Source organism: Phycodurus eques, chromosome 19 (assembly GCF_024500275.1).
Source record: "Phycodurus eques isolate BA_2022a chromosome 19, UOR_Pequ_1.1, whole genome shotgun sequence".
NCBI lineage: Eukaryota > Metazoa > Chordata > Actinopteri > Syngnathiformes > Syngnathidae > Phycodurus > Phycodurus eques.
In genome coordinates this window covers 265,592-282,500 of record NC_084543.1, presented here as the reverse complement: position 1 = coordinate 282,500, position 16,909 = coordinate 265,592, and the positions used below count along the sequence as shown (strand labels likewise).

At 50.4% G+C, this 16,909-nt stretch overlaps 2 protein-coding genes across 3 annotated transcripts in view; both read left to right on the top strand.

The window, feature by feature from the left end:
• Nucleotides 1-2,743, top strand: part of LOC133417720 (BTB/POZ domain-containing protein KCTD5-like) — a 6,620-nt gene extending 3,877 nt beyond the window's left edge. The window contains exon 6 of the mRNA XM_061705749.1: nucleotides 183-2,743. Coding sequence (XP_061561733.1) covers nucleotides 183-212 — 30 coding nt within the window. The 3' untranslated portion in view covers nucleotides 213-2,743. The remainder of the gene's footprint in view (nucleotides 1-182) is intronic.
• Nucleotides 2,744-3,909: 1,166 nt separating this feature from the next.
• On the top strand, nucleotides 3,910-15,996 carry LOC133417718 (antigen peptide transporter 2-like). 2 transcript variants are annotated; one of them, XM_061705745.1, is made up of 12 exons: nucleotides 3,910-4,529; nucleotides 6,105-6,605; nucleotides 8,673-8,787; nucleotides 10,279-10,409; nucleotides 10,630-10,835; nucleotides 11,268-11,465; nucleotides 11,559-11,687; nucleotides 12,709-12,900; nucleotides 12,971-13,144; nucleotides 14,062-14,221; nucleotides 14,389-14,592; nucleotides 15,338-15,996. In XM_061705745.1, the coding sequence occupies exons 2-12, from the start codon at nucleotides 6,113-6,115 to the stop codon at nucleotides 15,652-15,654; spliced, it is 2,319 nt and encodes a 772-aa protein (XP_061561729.1). In that variant the 5' UTR covers nucleotides 3,910-4,529; nucleotides 6,105-6,112; the 3' UTR covers nucleotides 15,655-15,996. The 2 variants fall into 2 exon arrangements, with proteins under 2 accessions (XP_061561729.1, XP_061561730.1); XM_061705746.1 differs by having other exon boundaries at nucleotides 3,913-4,529; nucleotides 14,456-14,592; nucleotides 15,338-15,639.
• The last annotated feature ends 913 nt before the right edge of the window (nucleotides 15,997-16,909 follow it).

Below are 16,909 nucleotides of genomic sequence, written 5' to 3'. Positions count from 1 at the left end.
TCAATTATCCGCGGATTTTCGCTCTCCGGGTCCGGCCATGTCCCTAACCCTCCAATAGCAGGGGTCCACCCTTCTCGTGTCAGTCAAATGAATTGATTTTCAAAAGGAAAGTCAGTGGGCTGTGTCTTCAGCGTTATTGATGAGATGAAATGAAAATGACCCCGCGGCTCTTCCTTGTGCAGATCCTGCAGGAGCGAGGCTCACGCATGTGACCACGCCATCTGATTGGAGCACGGATGCCGGTCATCGTTCCAGGCTACTTCCTGTCCCGTTTGGCGGGAAAATATTTGTCAACCGAGGTGGGACGCTTCCCATTGGATGTCCATCACTTCTGTTTCCACAGGAAGTGACACGCGGTGGCGTCTCTTGACTTCCCGTCTCGATGTCACGCGTGCAGTTTGACCCTGGCATATCGTCGCATGTTGGACGTTGGCCCCGCCCCTTGCCATCATTTGGTCACGTGGCAGCAAAGGTGGAGCAGCGTGAACAAACACTCGCCCAGTTTGGCCAATCACGTCGCATCTTCAGCTTAGTAAAAGTTCATCTCTACGCTTTCGGACGATAACGGTTGGACGCCAACTTTCTGGATCAGTTCGTGACTTTGATGTTACTTGGCGCATTTTTAAAATGAGCATCAAATGACATTTGAAATGCTAACATGCTTGCGGATATGGGCTCGCATTAGCATGCTATGTTGCCAACTAGCAGCGAGTTGTCGATGTGACGCGTGCATGTGCGTGTTTGTCAGACCTGATTATCATGCTAACACAGCGACCAGCACCATGCTAGCAGGACGTTCTCCGCTTAGCATGATAGCATCTGTTAGCATTGCTGGCCACTGAAGATAAAAGGAGAGATCGTTAGATGTTAACGGTTACGAAAAAAAATACATGGCTTTACATACAGTATATATTTACAAATGCATCTAATATGTATGTAGGTCATTTTCATATTTGTTTCATAATTGTTAAGACACTTGTATAAAAAAAACAAAAAAAAAATTGTAAATTTTTCAATTTACCCATGCCGCCTCAGTTTTGTTTGTCAATCTCCCATGCTGAAATAGTCACGCTATAAATCCTATTTTTGACTATTTAGAATTTTCGACCATAACAGTAAAAACGAGATAAATTATAAATGATAAAAACATGGAAGTCCTAATCAAATGTCATCTGAACAAGATCTTGTAAACTTGTAAAATAACTTATAAAAAATAATAAGCAATGATAACAACTTGCATTCTTGCCACAGTTGTCGATAGAACCCACTGACAGAGCAAATGGCGGCCCACTCAAATGCACTTCCTAACACGGAAGACAAAAATTGTGTCATTTGCACATTGGACGTGTTGGACGTGTTGCCCTTCAAACTCTTCAGATACAAGTGCATAACTGATCCTAACTACTCATGAAAACAACTCTTCATACCATCGTAATAACAGGAAAGACACTTGGACAAATTCCTGCAAATTCATTCATATCTGAACAATAACATTGCTTACTTTGCTGTCTGCTATTGCGTCAATGCAAAATGGCTGCCTCATCCTGGCACTTCAGATCAAAGATCCCTCTGGTGTATTGCAACAACATCATGAGGCTCACCCCAGTGGCGTTAATAAGAAAGACGGCTTCAGTGACTTTTGTCAAAAAAAAAAAAGGAACTCTTTGGACACGAAGATGCATTTGTGTTCGTTTTCATGGAAAAGGAAACTCATTCACGTTAACATGGATATTTAAACGCAACAGCCGTCAATGGCAGTGAATGAGTTTTAAGCAAAAGCAGAAAACTATCCCAGCTATCTTCGGGCGGGAGGCGGGGTACGCCCCGAACCGGTCGCCAGCCAATCGCAGGGCACATAAAAACAAGCAACCATTCGCACTCACATTCATACCTACAGGCTATTTGGAGTCTTCAATTAACCTACCGTGCATGTTTTTGGGACGTGGGTGGAAACCGGAGCGCCTGGAGAAAAGCCACGCAGGCACGGGGAAAACATGCAAACTCCACACAGGCCGGGCCGGGATTTTAACCCCGGTCCCCAGAACTGCGAGGCAGATGTGCTAACCAGACGTCCGTCGTGCCGGCTCGTTGCAAATCCTAAAACTTTATTGGGGACACCTAACGGTAAAGACATTTTGGCATTTGAAGTTTGAAAAATATTACTGTAGAATAATTATTTTCATTGAAACAATTGTGATGTTTTGATGGATAACAACTGCCAGTAATTCTAATACTCATATTAGTCAAATGGATTTTTTTTTTTAATTCATGAAATTCGGTGTGGCGTGTCTTTGCCGTTATTGATTAAATGATAAGAAAATGGCCCATGTGCAAATGTATACTGTATGTATTCAACTTGATTGGGAGTAGTTGATGTGTAAAAATGAAACGTTTGTGTACGAGGACACGAGAGGTTGCGGTGTGTGTGTCGTTTGGGGGATGAATCGGGCCTGCCGTGTCAGTGTCGTGGTGCATGATGGGTGTGTTTGTAGGGGGTTCCATGGCTGTGTGGTGTGTTGATGTCCAACTCTACTTACCCGCCACTCATGTTGTTTGTTATCGGCTCGACCTCGGGCTAATCACGCTAACAGGTAATTAGCCACCGAGCGACCAGTGGAAAGCTCCTGAAGACACGATTCGACGGTCATTTGTGTCTTTTACTTATTATTGCACATTGTGTCTGCAGATGTCTTTTGTTGTCGTGTAACTCTTCTAAAAACAACTTTCTCGCCATAAATTCTGTCTTTACAAACCCGACTCTTCAGCTTCTTCCACCCCGCCCTCTGCTGCCGCCAACTTGTTCACCTGCCGTCAAGGCAAAAGTGACGTGACAAAATGGGTATGAAGCTTGTTGACAGGACACGTAAGAAGAGTGAAAATATGGGTCGGAAGACTAGCAAGAGCGGAATTGAAAACGGGATGAAGCTAGCTGACAAGTATGAAGTCGGGTGAGGAGACGGGCATGAAGCTAGCTGACGTGACAGGAATGACGACAGGCGCCTAAAAAGCTCTAAAAGCAGTTGCAGCACTGCAGCGCCAACTAGGTGTCGTGCTAGAAAGGGAAGAGAAAGAAGAGAGGGCTATGAGTGTTTGCGCCATACTCGGCCCACGTAGCCCCCCACCCCCCCGGATGGATCGTCTTACTGCAAGGATCTAAAAATCGCTTCAAGAAAACTCGACATCGATCAACATACATTGACATGATCCATACGTCGAATTGACACAATAGTCGACAACACGTCGAGCAGATCTCGTCCACGGGTACGGCGCTGGGCTTGCGCACGCTTCCCGCGATGGCAAACTTCCTGCACGGCGAGCTGGGCTGGAGGGGGCAGCGACCTGGTTCTGGGCGGTGTCCTGCTCAACTGCTGCGTATGCGGCGCTGTCGCGCGGCCTCCTCACAGGACGCCGATGGAGCGCGAGCCGCCCGTGTCGGCGTGGAGGCTGCGGAGGACAGTCGCAAGACTTGACTCCAGTCGCACAAGTCACCCATTTTAGGACATGGGACTTGCTTGGCCAAATGTCTGGAAGACTCTATTTGACTTTGACTTGAACTACAGTCGTACCTCGCCCCGTATCCTGCGGTCTCGCTGTAGTAAACATAACAAACACATTCATAGACCACGTCTGACATTCGAAGGCGCTCGACACGAACGCCGGTTAAACGCCAGCCGCTAACCTGAAACTCTACACTCTTATTGGATGACTCCAACGTCACAAACCAGGCCTGGCCTCCTTTTAAAGTCACACGCATTCAAAGCCAAAGATACTACAATGTAGAACGTGAGGATGGCGGCGAGAACTTTGGCGTTGACAAGAACGTGAACCTTTTTGTTGTTTTCCAATAAAAAAGTATCTGTTATTTTAAAACGATGATATCATTGCTTTCAATTGATAGCTTTGATCTTGTACTTTTAATCTGATGAACATTTGAATATTAGAGTAGTCTTATGCGAGTGACTGCTTTGGCGACCCCTAATGTGACAAGCTAAAAGGTGCAACGGCAATATCATTTCCATCCAGCCAGCCATTTTCTACCGCTTATCCGAGGTCTGGTCGCGGGGGCAGCAGACTTCCCTCTCGCCAGCCACTTCCTCCAGCTCTTCCGGGGGGATCCCGAGGCGTGTCCTCGGTCGTCCCCGGAACACCTCACCGCGGAGGCATCCGAATCAGACGCCCAGCCACCTCATCTGGCTCCTCTCGATGTTATTAGTTCGTCATCGAAAGAAGTTTGCTGGCCGATGACGTCATTACACGCAGCCGTCCATTGGTGACGACGTCAGGCGTGTCCCGGATGTCGGACGCTCGCCGTGCTTAAAAAAATGATTCTCATGCTTTTGAACATTCATTTTTTTTCTCTTAAGATCAGCCATAAAATAATGACGATATTAATTAATATGAAAGACTAATTCAACATGAGGAGGACTTTTGATGACGAGAGGACAAGAATGTAGAGCAAAGGTGGTTCACGGCGAAAGTGAAAGTCAAAAAAAGAAGACGGACGAGAAGCACGCGTTTGTCGCTCTTGGGTGAGTCTCAATTTATTTTGTCATCTTATTGAAGCCACGCGTTACATCGTGAGTATTTGCGAGCAACAGTCTGGTTTCATGCCTAGAAAGAGTACCACAGATGCATTATTTGCCTTGAGGATGTTGATGGAAAAGTACAGAGAAGGTCAGAAGGAGCTGCGTTGTGCCTTTGTGATCGAGAGAAAGCGTATGACAGAGTACCCAAGAGGAACTGTGGTACTGCATGCGGAAGTCTGGAGTGGCAGAGAAGTATGTTAGAATAATACAGGACGTGTACGAGGGCAGCAGAACAGCGGTGAGGTGTGCTGTAGGTGGGACAGACGAATTTAAGGTGGACGTGGGACTGCATCAGGGATCAGCCCTGAGCCCCTTCCTGTTTGCAGTGGTGACGGATAGGCTGACAGATGAGGTTAGACTGGAATCCCCGTGGACCATGATGCTTCCAGATCACATTGTGATCAGCAGTGAAAGCAGTGAGCAGGTGGAGGAACAGTTAAAAAGATGGAGGCATGCACTGGAAAGGAGAGGAATGAAAATTAGCTGAAGTAAAACAGAATATATGTGCATGAATGAGAGGGGTGGTGGGGGAAGAGTGAGGCTACAGGGAGAAGAGATAGCGAGGGTGGAGGACTTGAAATACTTGGGGTCAATCGTCCAGAGCAACGGGGAGTGTGGTCAGCAAGTGAAGAAACGGGTCCAAGCAGGTTGGAACGGGTGGAGGAAGGTGTCAGGTGTGTTATGTGACAGTAGAGTCTCTGCTCGGATGAAGGGCAAAGTTTAGAAGACAGTGGTGAGACCAGCCATGATGGACGGGTTAGAGACAGTGGCACTGAAGAGACGACAGGAAGCAGAGCAAATGAAGATGTTGAGGTTCGCTCTCGGAGTGACCGGGTTGGATAAAATGAGAAATGAGCTCATCAGAGGGACGGCCGTGGTTCGATGTTTTGGAGACAAAGTTAGAGAGAGCAGACTTCGATGGTTCGGACACGTCCAGAGGAGAGAGAGTCAGTTTATTGGTAGAAGGATGATGAGGATGGAGCTGCCAGGCAAGAGAGCTAGAGGAAGACCAAAGAGAAGGTTGATGGATGTCGTGAGGGAAGACATGAGGGCAGTTGGTGTTGGAGAGGAGGATGCAGGAGATAGGCTGACGTGGAAAAGGAGGACGCGCTGTGGCGTCCCCTAAAGGGACAGGCCCAAAGCAAAAGAAGAAGACGAAACGATTTCTGTTGTCCTCCATGAAAGCAGACTGATTTTGTGACTGTGTGTGTGTGTGTGTGTGTGTGTTTTCCCAAAAAGATATTCGCAAACATCTGCTTTTACTTTGGAAAACAATGGTCAACATTTTGGGCGGTTTTCTGACATGTTACTGACCAAACCAGGAAGTGAATCGTAATCAATTTATGTTTGTGCATTTTCCGCATTGTCTATTTGAAATAATCTCCTGTTTTTGAAGAAAGGGATGGAAGGTAATGTTTTTGAATTTGATTAATGGGAAAACCAATCGTCAGGTTGATTGCTGACGACAATCACGGTCGGTCGCATCCCTAACCCGATGTGTGTCTGATTGGCTCGCAGGCTGCGAGATGTCTTCGCTCGTGCTTCTTGCGTTCCCGCTGCTGCTGGTGGACGTGTTGCTCACGTGGACCTTCTGCAGCGGTCTTCCGCTCCCGGGCGGCCTCGGCGCGGCGGAGCAGTGGGCTTCGGCGGCCCTCAAGTACGTGCTCCTTCACGTCGTGGCGCGCATGGCGGCGGCCGGGAAGCAACGGGCGGCGGCGTACGGGCTGGCCGCGCTGCTCGCCCTCCTGCCGGCCGTCCTCCGAAGTTGCCGTGACCTGGCGGGGGCCCCCGCGGAGCCCGGCGGGCCCCCCGGGACGGGCGGCGCCCTGCGGCCGGCGCTGTGCTCGGTGCTGAGTTTTCTGGTTTGGGAGGCGGGCTTCGGCGGCGACGGCGGGTCGACGCGGGAGGGCGAGCCGCGACCGGATGCTCGCCGCCTGCTCGCCAGGCTGCTTCAGTACGTCAGAGCCGACTTCCTCTTCCTGTCTGCGGGCTTCGTCTTCATCATCCTCACCGTGGCCTGTAAGTCGATCACATGACCCGCTCGCCGCCTGCACTGATTGGTAGCGATCGCTCGGCCGGCCTGTTTAAAGATCGGAGGACAAAGATTTCCAAAACGCCTTCACAAAGCACCAGCGCCGATACAGCAGTTCAATGGATAAATATGATTCAGAATGCGCCTTGTGCTTTTTGCATCCCGCGCCTTCCGGTCTTGGGCTCTTTCCGGCCCTGTGAGGCAACACGAGCCCAACAGCCTGTTCATTCGGCCTTGTGTGCTATTGTTCCATGCTGTTGTTCCCGTCCTTGTATATTTCTTGTCGTATGATTTAGCCATGTCACGATGGTTCCATTTGTGGCATTTGGTTGTACAAATAGTTCAGGCAGTGGCAAGAGTCGCTTTGGCTTTCCAAGTGAAAAGGGAATACGTGACCAGTGGATAGGGAAAGTCAATCGACAGGGGAAGAAACGTGGTCGGCTATGCCTAGCAAGCGTTCCAAACTCTGCGCTGATCACTTCGAATCGCCGTGTTTTGAGAAAGTCTGAGCAGAAAGCATCGGATACAGAGGTGGAGTTAGGCGGAGGCTGAAACCAGCCACAGTGCCTCATATTTGTCCTACGGCCGTCGGCACCTCAACCGCCAGCAAGAGAAGAAAAGCTCGCAGCGACGCAGACGAGAGGTGAGGATTTCCTTGTGTACGATGAGGATGGAGCTGCCAGGCAAGAGAGCGAGAGGAAGACCAAAGAGAAGGTTGACGGATGTCGTGAGGGAAGACATGAGGGCAGCCGGTGTTGGAGAGGAGGATGCAGGAGAGAGGCTGACGTGGAAAAGAAGGATGACACGCTGTGGCCACCCCCAACGGGACAAGCCCAAAGGAAAAGAAGAAGAAGATGCTACGACTCGATTATGGTTACTATGCACTGGGCAGTAGGAAAAAAAGACCCACACACTAGTTTTCAGTACTGTCGTCTGTACTTTGGCCTATATGACGAGCCAACAGACACACGGCGAAGACTTTCTGTGCGGTGTGTTATAACGCAACTCGAGCGAGGGGCACACAATGTGTAGGAATACTGCATACTATGTAAAAGTTTGCGCCGTGTCACTGAAACATATGTGAATATTTAATACGTCTAGTTGTGCTCAAAAATATTGGCACCCCTGGGGCGCCATTATTTCAAGCCACGACTGTATAAAAAGGTATGCTTTTGACATGCCGTCACATGGAGCCAGCGACCGCTCTCTTTTTCTGCTACTTGGCTGCTCGTCGTCGTCACCAACCTCCCGATCGGCTCAAACGTGTACGCTCTGACGATGCGGCTACTCCTGTACGTCGGAATTCTCCTCCTCCTCGTATTCCGAAACGTCGCTCACCATTGCGCATCGCGTGGAGCGCGCTCCGTTTGTCAATTGCAACGTGACTTCCGGTAGCCATTGCGGTGGCTAGAGTAACCGCACCCCGGCGTCTTGAGCTTCGGGTATGTTCGGGGAGGGCTCAATACGCATCATAAAAACCTCATTTTTAGCTCAACTATGGTTGAAAGCTTGCTGGAAGTGACGTGCATGGATTACACAACATATATAAACAATGCAAATATGAATTTTAACTGACCCCATAACATCTTTGTCCGCTGACCTTTAATCGGACGATATTATCCCATTTAAAATTGGCCGATTTTTCTACACATAAATGTCATACAGTAGTGGGAAAAAAGGTTGCTCGTGCGCCCCAGTTGTTTACTAGTAGCAATGTGGAAAGATGTGCCAAAAACTGCCAGTGTGTCAAAATGCTGAGTCCAGTTTGATTGGCCACTTCAATTTGCGGACCTAGTTAGACTAGTTCCTAAAAAGTAACCGAGTAATCCCGTTGTAGTGATACGGCAGTCGGGAATGATGCAGAGACTGCGTTCGCAATCACTCATCATTCGCGACTCCCCAATCACGAGGAATAGTCCGCCGAATTGTCTTACTCGTGAGGGCAAAGAGCGTGCTCGTCCACGGACCTTCAGCGGGATATCGCGGGAACGCTCCCAACGGCTTTCCGTGCAGGCGGATAAAATGCGTTCCTGCGTGGTTTTGTTCGTCACCAGGCGACACGTCGGTGCCGCTGTTCCAGGGCAAGGTGACGGACGTGCTCCGAGGCGGAACGCTCGACGCCGACTTCTACTGTGGCGTGGCGATGCTGGCGTGCTTCTCTGTGGGCAGGTAGCGCCGCCTCGCCGTCGCCTGGCAACAAACAAACAGCCAAACCCAACCCGAGGTCCAGTCCACACATAAGGATTGTTCAAATCGTAAAAGACTTAGGGTTGGGAACGATAAGCCGAAGCGAGCGGATAGCCCTTCGTAAAGGCGAGATACGACTGTATCGGTAGCAGACTAGACTATCGATACAAAATCCGCCAGGAATCCTTTCGATACTTCGGTATGAGGGCTGCAGAGCGGATATCGCGAGGCGAGGAATCGCTTGCCTGAAGGTTGATGGTTTTCATCTCGTCTCCACAGGGAATGATATGTTTACAACCAAACGCAGCACTGCTGCATACTAGCGATACTACTAGTTTAACTACATTTCTCCGTAGCGTCACTGTTTCAACATCAAATAGCTTTTCACTAGTTAAGCTACTTTCGAGGTCACGGCAATACCAAAGTAGCGTTCCCCCGGGATTTGGAAACATTGAATGCCACGTCACGTCCCTTATCTCAAGTCCGCCGTCGACACCCGGGCCGGCGGCGAAATGTGCGCCGCAGATTGTCAACGTGCAGACAATATGGCAGAGGTAGGTACATCTCGGCAATTTCCTCGGGCTGTAACTCGGCAAACTAACGCTTCTTCTCGAGTCCTCGCGGTCCACTTAGATGTTCGTGTTGGTACGTGCCACCCTAAAAAGAAACTACCGAGAGGACACGAAGCCAGCTATGTCCCGAAGCTGACGCAACAATCGCCGGTTGAACTAAGCTAGTCGTCGCTACTTAAAAGTTCAAAAAGTCAGTAAGCACTCAGCAAGCGGCAAAAAAAAAGAAAAACAAAAGCATTGTGTGCTCTTGGCTCTTTAAATATTGCTTGTGCAGAGCTTGAGAAGAGAAAATCAGTCAAATGAATTGTTGTATTGTTATGGTCTATTTAAATAATTAATTATATATCCACCCATCCATTTTCTGAGCCGCTTCTCCTCACGAGGGTCGCGGGCGTGCCGGAGCCTATCCCAGCTGTCTTCGGGCAGGAGGCGGGGTACACCCTGAACTGGTCGCCAGCCAATCGCAGGGCACATACAAACAAACAACCATTCGCACTCACTATTCACGACGGGCAATTTAGAGTTTTTCAATTAACGTGCATGTTTTTGGGATGTGGGAGGAAACCGGAGTGCCCGGAGAAAAGCCACGCAGGCACGGGGGAGGACACGCAAACTCCGCACAGGCGGGGCCGGGGATTGAACCCCGCTCCATTCATTTTAAATTTTAATTTTGCCATTAATATTGAACACGTTTCATATTTATGATTGTCGAGCCTGACCCGTTTCGGACCCGAAAATCCTCTCTTAGCACACCTCAGACTGCATGATCATCTTGTAGGATCGCCTCAGAAGTCAGAAGATCGTCTGGCGTTTGACGTTTGGTCAGCAGGGCGCAAAATCGGGACAAAAACAGGCCGATTGTGTTTGTGCGTGTACGGAGCCTTCTCGTTTTTTTCCGCAGCTGCGTTTTCTCGGGCCTGAGGTCAGGATTCTTCAAGATCACGCACGCTCGCCTCAACAAGCGCTTGAAGGTGGCGGTGTTCCGTGCGCTGTTGAGCCAGGAAGTGCTCTTCTTCGAGGAGAACGATCCAGGTGAGCACGCCGTGTGACTTCCTGGGGCACAGGTTACCGCGGTAACAGAGGCGGCCAACGTGCCTCGTTGCAGTTCAGCGTTCCCTTAGGTCAGAGTGTTAAACGTACGGCCCGTGGTACGTGTGTGTGTGTACACATATATATATATATATATATATATAGTTTGGAACAGATGAATGACATTGTACGCGGTGTCCGCTGTGTGTGTGTCGCATGACAGGAAGTCTTTGTTCCCGCCTGCACTCGGACGTGCACCGGATGAGCCTGACGGTGGCGCTGAACGCCAACGCGGCACTGCGCAGCTCAGTCAAGGCCGTCCTCATGCTGGCGGCCATGTCGTGTCTGTCGCCCGCGTTGACGGCGCTGGCGTGCGTCGAGATCTTCGCCGTGGCCGCTGTGCAGAAACGACAAGTCCGCCGCGACAAGGTCGAGCCCGATCGCGACTTGCATGGACACAACTAGAAGAAAGGACTAGGATGCTTACAACTAGGATTGGATGGACCTAGGAGACAGACTAGGATACTTGAAGCTAGGGTACATGGATCTTGGATGCATAGAACTAAGATATACAGACGTAGGATACATAGACTAGGATATATACAGTAAGATGAGGATACAAAGACGAGGAGAAAGGACTAGGATACTTACAACGAGGTTATATGAAACTACGAAATATAGAACCAGTATACAAAGGACTAGGTTACATGGAACTTGGATACATAGATCATTAGAAACTAGGATACTTGAACAAGGATACATTGAAGGATTTAGGTTACACGGAACCGGGATACATAGCCCAACGAAACGTAGACTTGGCTCGAAAGGCCGATGAACGACTGATTAGGTCAATCCCGCCAGGAATCGAAGGAGCAGACGCAGGACAGCCTGGCTCGCCTCCAGAAGCTGAGTCATCAGTCGCTGGCCGGAATCCGCACCGTCCGAAGCTTCCGCGGCCAATCGGACGAAGCCCGAAGATTCCGCCGAGAGCTGGAAACGCTGCGAGACGTCAGGACGCGAGCGGCGCGACACAAAGCCGTCTTTGTCCTCCTGCGGAGGGTGAGGCGTCCCCGCCCCCGCCGACCGGCCACAGGTCCGTCGCGCGCCCCGATCCCGCCGCTTACGCCTCCGTGTCTGCCTTCTGTCCGTCAGTTGGGCGGTTTGCTCACCAAGACGGCGACGCTGCTGGCGGCTCGCTCCCTGGCGTCGGGCGGGCGGCTGAGCGTCGGGACCCTCTTGACCTTCCTGTTGTTCCGGAAGCCCATGTCGCACAACCTCAAGGTGAGCGCCGTCGCCGTGCCCACGTAGCCCGTGTCGATCTCTCTGCGTGGTGTTGCGGTTTGAAGCTCACAATGAAGAGGGAGTCGAACTTGATGACTGAATGCCTTCAGCGAATCCTCCTTGGCGCGCGACTTCTCCGTACTTTCTGGCTCTGCTCGGCCGCACCAGAAGGTTGTCGAGTTCCCAGTAGAATCTTTACTGTCATTGCAGTGACTCTCGACTATGTCGCGCTTCGTCTCTCGTCCCAATTTAGAGTGCTGTGTGTGTGTGTTCAAGTAGCAGCTGTTTGAAGGCTTTTGCTGTTTGAAGGCTTTTGACAGGTTTTTTTTTAGTTCGATTCCGACAATTGGCAGAATGAAATTCTGATAACCGAATAATCGGGCAATTCCGTGTTGTGAGAGCCACACGTTTGTTGCGCTGACAGTGCTGGCTCGGGAGCGGAGAGGTAGGCGGAGATCTTCGCTAGTGACGTAGATAAGCTCGAGAAATTCCGACGAGCTGATTTCAGGCCTCTCGGCAGAAAGACGTCTGGCACTCAGGAAGGCGTGGAACATTTGAATTCATATTTCACAAGTTTACTGAGGCACCATTGAGACAATATTACATCCCAAAGACTAAAAAAAGTTGGTTTGATCAAATAAGGCACCTTTCATGCTTACAACAAAAACATATGAATTACAGGCAGGCATGTTATTGGAATTTAATCAGACATACAAACATCCAATTTATTCTATTAGTTTGGTTTGGGGTCACTGACCCCAAAAAGGGGAAATATATGGTAGAATGAACTAAGGTGAACCGGCACCGGAAAGTTAAGGTCACCTCGCCCCGTTGTGGAACTGTACAAAAACATTGAAGGGAATATTCCCCTCCTAGTTTTGATTGGATTTCCTCAAAATATTGTTGAGCATGTCTAAATGGGCTCTGCGTACAGTCAACGGTCAGATGGTGACCTCGAACCGGGGTTTCGCTGTCTTCCATATAGAAGTGTTTTGGTGAGATGAATGACTTGCTCCACCAGGAGATATTTGTGAGCTGCGGTGACACGCTGGCCACGGCGGGCATCATCTCCAAAGTCTTCGGCTACCTGGACCGGTCGCCCAAACGCCGCCCGGACGGCTGCCTGGCTCCCGACGCGCTGCGGGGCACCGTCGAGTTCCGAAACGTCACTTTCGGGTACCCTTCCGTGCCGTGGGACAAACCGGCGCTGAAGGTAAGCGAAGGCCCGGCGAGCGTTGCCCAGCGCTCGCAGGCTTTGCTCGCTGACACGCTTCTGTGCTCAGGACGTGTCCATGGTGCTGGAGGCGGGAAAGGTGACCGCCCTGGTGGGACCGTCGGGCAGCGGGAAGACTTCCCTCGTGGGACTCCTCAAGCGACTCTACGAACCTCAGCGAGGGACCATCCTGATGGACGGACAGCCGCTGCACGCGTACCACAACGCGTACCTGCATCGCAAGGTACCGCGCGGCTTCAGAACCAAACTAGGATGCCCGGTAGATTGTCCGTCAACCAGGTGGTCGCGGTCATCGCAAAGGTCGAATCAAAGCAACTGGTCCGTTCTTGTTTCACTTTCATCCCAAAGGCTTCTTCAGTTCTTAAGTCTAGGTGTGGAGTCCCTCTCTTTATGTCCGGTGCGTGTGTTCCCTGGGGGTGTTGCTGTTGTTGCTCAGCGAAAGGACATTCCTGCATAAAAATGAGCGTGGCGGCGACCGCTCAAATGTTCTGTTAGCGCGCCGATAAAGTCGAGCGAGGCCGCAAGGAAGCCGCCGGACGGGTTTTTCCTGCATCAGGTTATGCACGCAAGGCAACGTGGCTGAGGGAAATGCCGAAGGCAACACACAGAAATTGTCTGTTGGTGTTTTATAATGAATCATAAGAATGCATTACACTTATTTTGTGCTTTTCTAGACACTCAAAGATGCTTTACAGTTTCACGCATGATTTAGTCACCCAGCAGTCACACCTGGTGCCACCGCCAGGCACGCTACTTGCGTAGCCACAGCTGCCCCGCAGGGGGCAGTCTGACGGAAGCGCAGCTGCCGTTCTGCGCCTACAACCCCTCCGGCCGCCGCCGAACAGCCGAGCGCATTCGTTCGTGGGCAACGTGGGTTAAGCGTCTTGCCCGGGGCCACAACGACAGCGGACGGGGATACGAACCGGCGACCATCTGGTTACACTCTGCCACGCCGCCCGCCGTGTTTGTCTTTATGTGCCCGACATTGACTGGCGACCAGTCTAGGGTGAATTCTGCCTCTCACCCAAAGTGAGCCACAATAGACCCTTCCCACCCTAATGAAGACAGTCGCAATAGCGAACGGATGCTGGTTATTAGGACCCCGAGGGAGCGCCGGTGTCATTTGTGCCGTTTCCTCAGGTGGTTTCGGTCTCCCAGAATCCGGTTCTGCTGCGCGGCTCGCTGCGTTACAACGTGGAGTACAGCCTAGAAGACTGCGACTTCAGGCGGGTGCGAGAGGTCGCCGTCAAGATCAAAGCGTACGAGTTGCTGGCCAAGCTGGAGGCAAACTACCACGCAGGTACGCCATCTTGAAGCAGACCAACGCGGTCGGCAAAAACTTGGCACTTCATGTGCACTTCCGCTCTACTTCCTCTTCACTTTCCATCCACTTCCTGTCCACTTCCCCTCCATTTACCGTCCACTTCCATCCTCTTCCTGTCCACTTACCATCTACTTCCTGTCCAGTTTCTGCCCACTTCCCTCCATTTCCTGTCTACTTCCTATCCACGACCTGTCCACGTGTGGCACGCAGATGTGGGCGAGGGCGGCGGGCGTCTGTCGGAGGGCGAGAAGCAGAGCCTGGCGCTGGTGCGGGCACTGGTGCGGGAACCGCGTGTCCTCCTCCTGGACGAGGCCACCAGCCACATGGACGTCCGCGCGCAACAGGCCGTGAGTCACGCAGCACCGACAGCTAGGACGCATACAGCCAGGATACTAACTCTAACCCAACTAGGATACATACAGCTACAAGTTCCTCCTCAAAAATCACGTCGTCACCACTGCTGGAGGAGAAAAAAAGAAAAAAGGCAATGTTCCACAAAACCATTCATATTCCTTCTGGCTTGAAGAAATAAGCAAGAAAGAACATTTTTGTGGTCACTCACAAACTGTATATACTCACAAGTCACTCACAAAAAAAAAGATGGGTGATGATGCTTAATTCTGAGGAACAAAATGATGAAAACTGAAAAAAACCCTGCAACATTACACCACTGGTACTTTCTTGCAACACCTCTTGGGCTCTGAGGCTTGAAAAGGAAAAAACAAAGAGCTGGAGAGGAAGCAGCGACGGACCACCCGCCCCCGACGCCCCCCGGACCCACGGCTCCGTTGCCCTCGAGCGAGGCACCCCTACGCCCAACTGCTCCCCGGCTGTGCGCTTCAGTTGCCCCCACTTGCCCAAATCTGACATTTCCTCTGATCTATTTTTAAACGTCTCCACAAGTTGATCCCTGACCTGTCTGTTGAGTTCCTTGGTCTTATAAGTAGAATACTAACAACGAGGATACTAACCCTAACTCAACTAGGGTACATACTGTACTACTAGGCCACATAGATGAGGACACAAGGAATTAGGGCACATGACATATCGTCAGTCAGCTGATGCGTTTTTGTTGTTGTTGTTTTTTTTTAGGTCCTCGAGGAGGTTCTCGGTTGCGGGTGTACGGTCCTGATGGTGGCGCACCGTCTGGACAGCGCCGAGCGAGCCGACCGCGTCGTCTTCATGGAGGACGGCGTGGTGACGGAGGAGGGGACGCACGCGCAGCTAATGGCCAGGAGGGGGCGCTACCACAGACTCAGGGAGGAGCTCTTCAACCGCACCGCTCCCTCCGTCACTTTCGACCCGTAGGCCGTTCGGCGTTATGCAAAGCAGTCGCCGCCGACGACGACCATGTGACTGGCTTCCATGGGACACGCCCACCAGAGAAACAAATAGAGGAACTCTATTAAATAACCACCCGATCCACTGGCTAATCAACTGACCAACTGATCAACCAACAAAGCAACCGGACCAACAATTACTCAGTCAGTCATACTTCATTTCTGTAGCACTTTTCCTTCATTAGAGTGCAGCTCAAAAAATCAAGCCGCAATGCCACGGACGCACATAAACAGACACACACTGACCCCCTCCGACACACGCGCGCACGTGACGTTGTAGCATCTGTAAGAATGCTGAAAGGAAGGCAACACAAGCGCGCACATAAGGATTTTTCCAATCTTAAAAGAGTTTTCATCTGCTACAGCACCCACACATGAAAGGGAAAACAATAAATCAAGCATTCAACCGTTTTGGTCGTTTTGTGTGGAGTGCGCTCCGATAATATCGACATAGAACACCACACACGCAAAGATTTGGTTGCGCCGCCGGTCACGAAATCTAGCGTGATCACACGTGATCTCACAAAACCCAAGAAGAAGAAGAAGAAGAAGCGCTTCCAGGTATGCGCCGAAGGTTGCCGGCGCCGGGAGCCTTGTGAAATGGCCATGTTCTCAAAAAACGAGCGGGGAAGCCACTTTTCTACATTCAAGCACATCGGGTGAGACGGGCTTGTTTTTAACGAGCGTCGTTTCAGTGTTCGGCAGTTTAGGCCACCTTTTTGATGGCGACGTTTTGTTCCACGTCACAATTCTCTGCATCGTGACTCTTTCCCCACACGCATGAAGAGTTTTGCACGTAAATGAAAATGAGGGGCCTAAAATGGGGCCGGATCCACTCTTAACACCCATCGGCCCAAACGACAATCTGAAGGGGTCATCTTATAAAGTTGATGAGCTTGGTCGGGAAGAGGCAAAAAAACAGGCCGATTGCTGTAATGTGTGTAGCGGGCCTTAGGAATAATGGCGGTGCGGTGATTCCCTCAGAAGGGACCGTCCAAGTGCTCAGAGACGCTGCGCGAGTGATTGGCCAGGCCTCATCTGCACGCGGCTTCAAGGTCTCTGCATCCATGAGGACGTTTCTGCGAACAATGTCGTGCAATAATTGTTGACGTTGGAAAATCAATCCATCAAGCTTCCTTTTTTAATATGGTATACTTTACTGTGCTACATTGTACTCTTCTTAATATTAATACGGTATTATATTTAGGTATTGAATATATATGTGTTTGTGTATTTACACGTGTGTGTGTTTGTGTATATAGAAACATACATATATATATATATATATATATATATATATATATACACATACATATATACACAC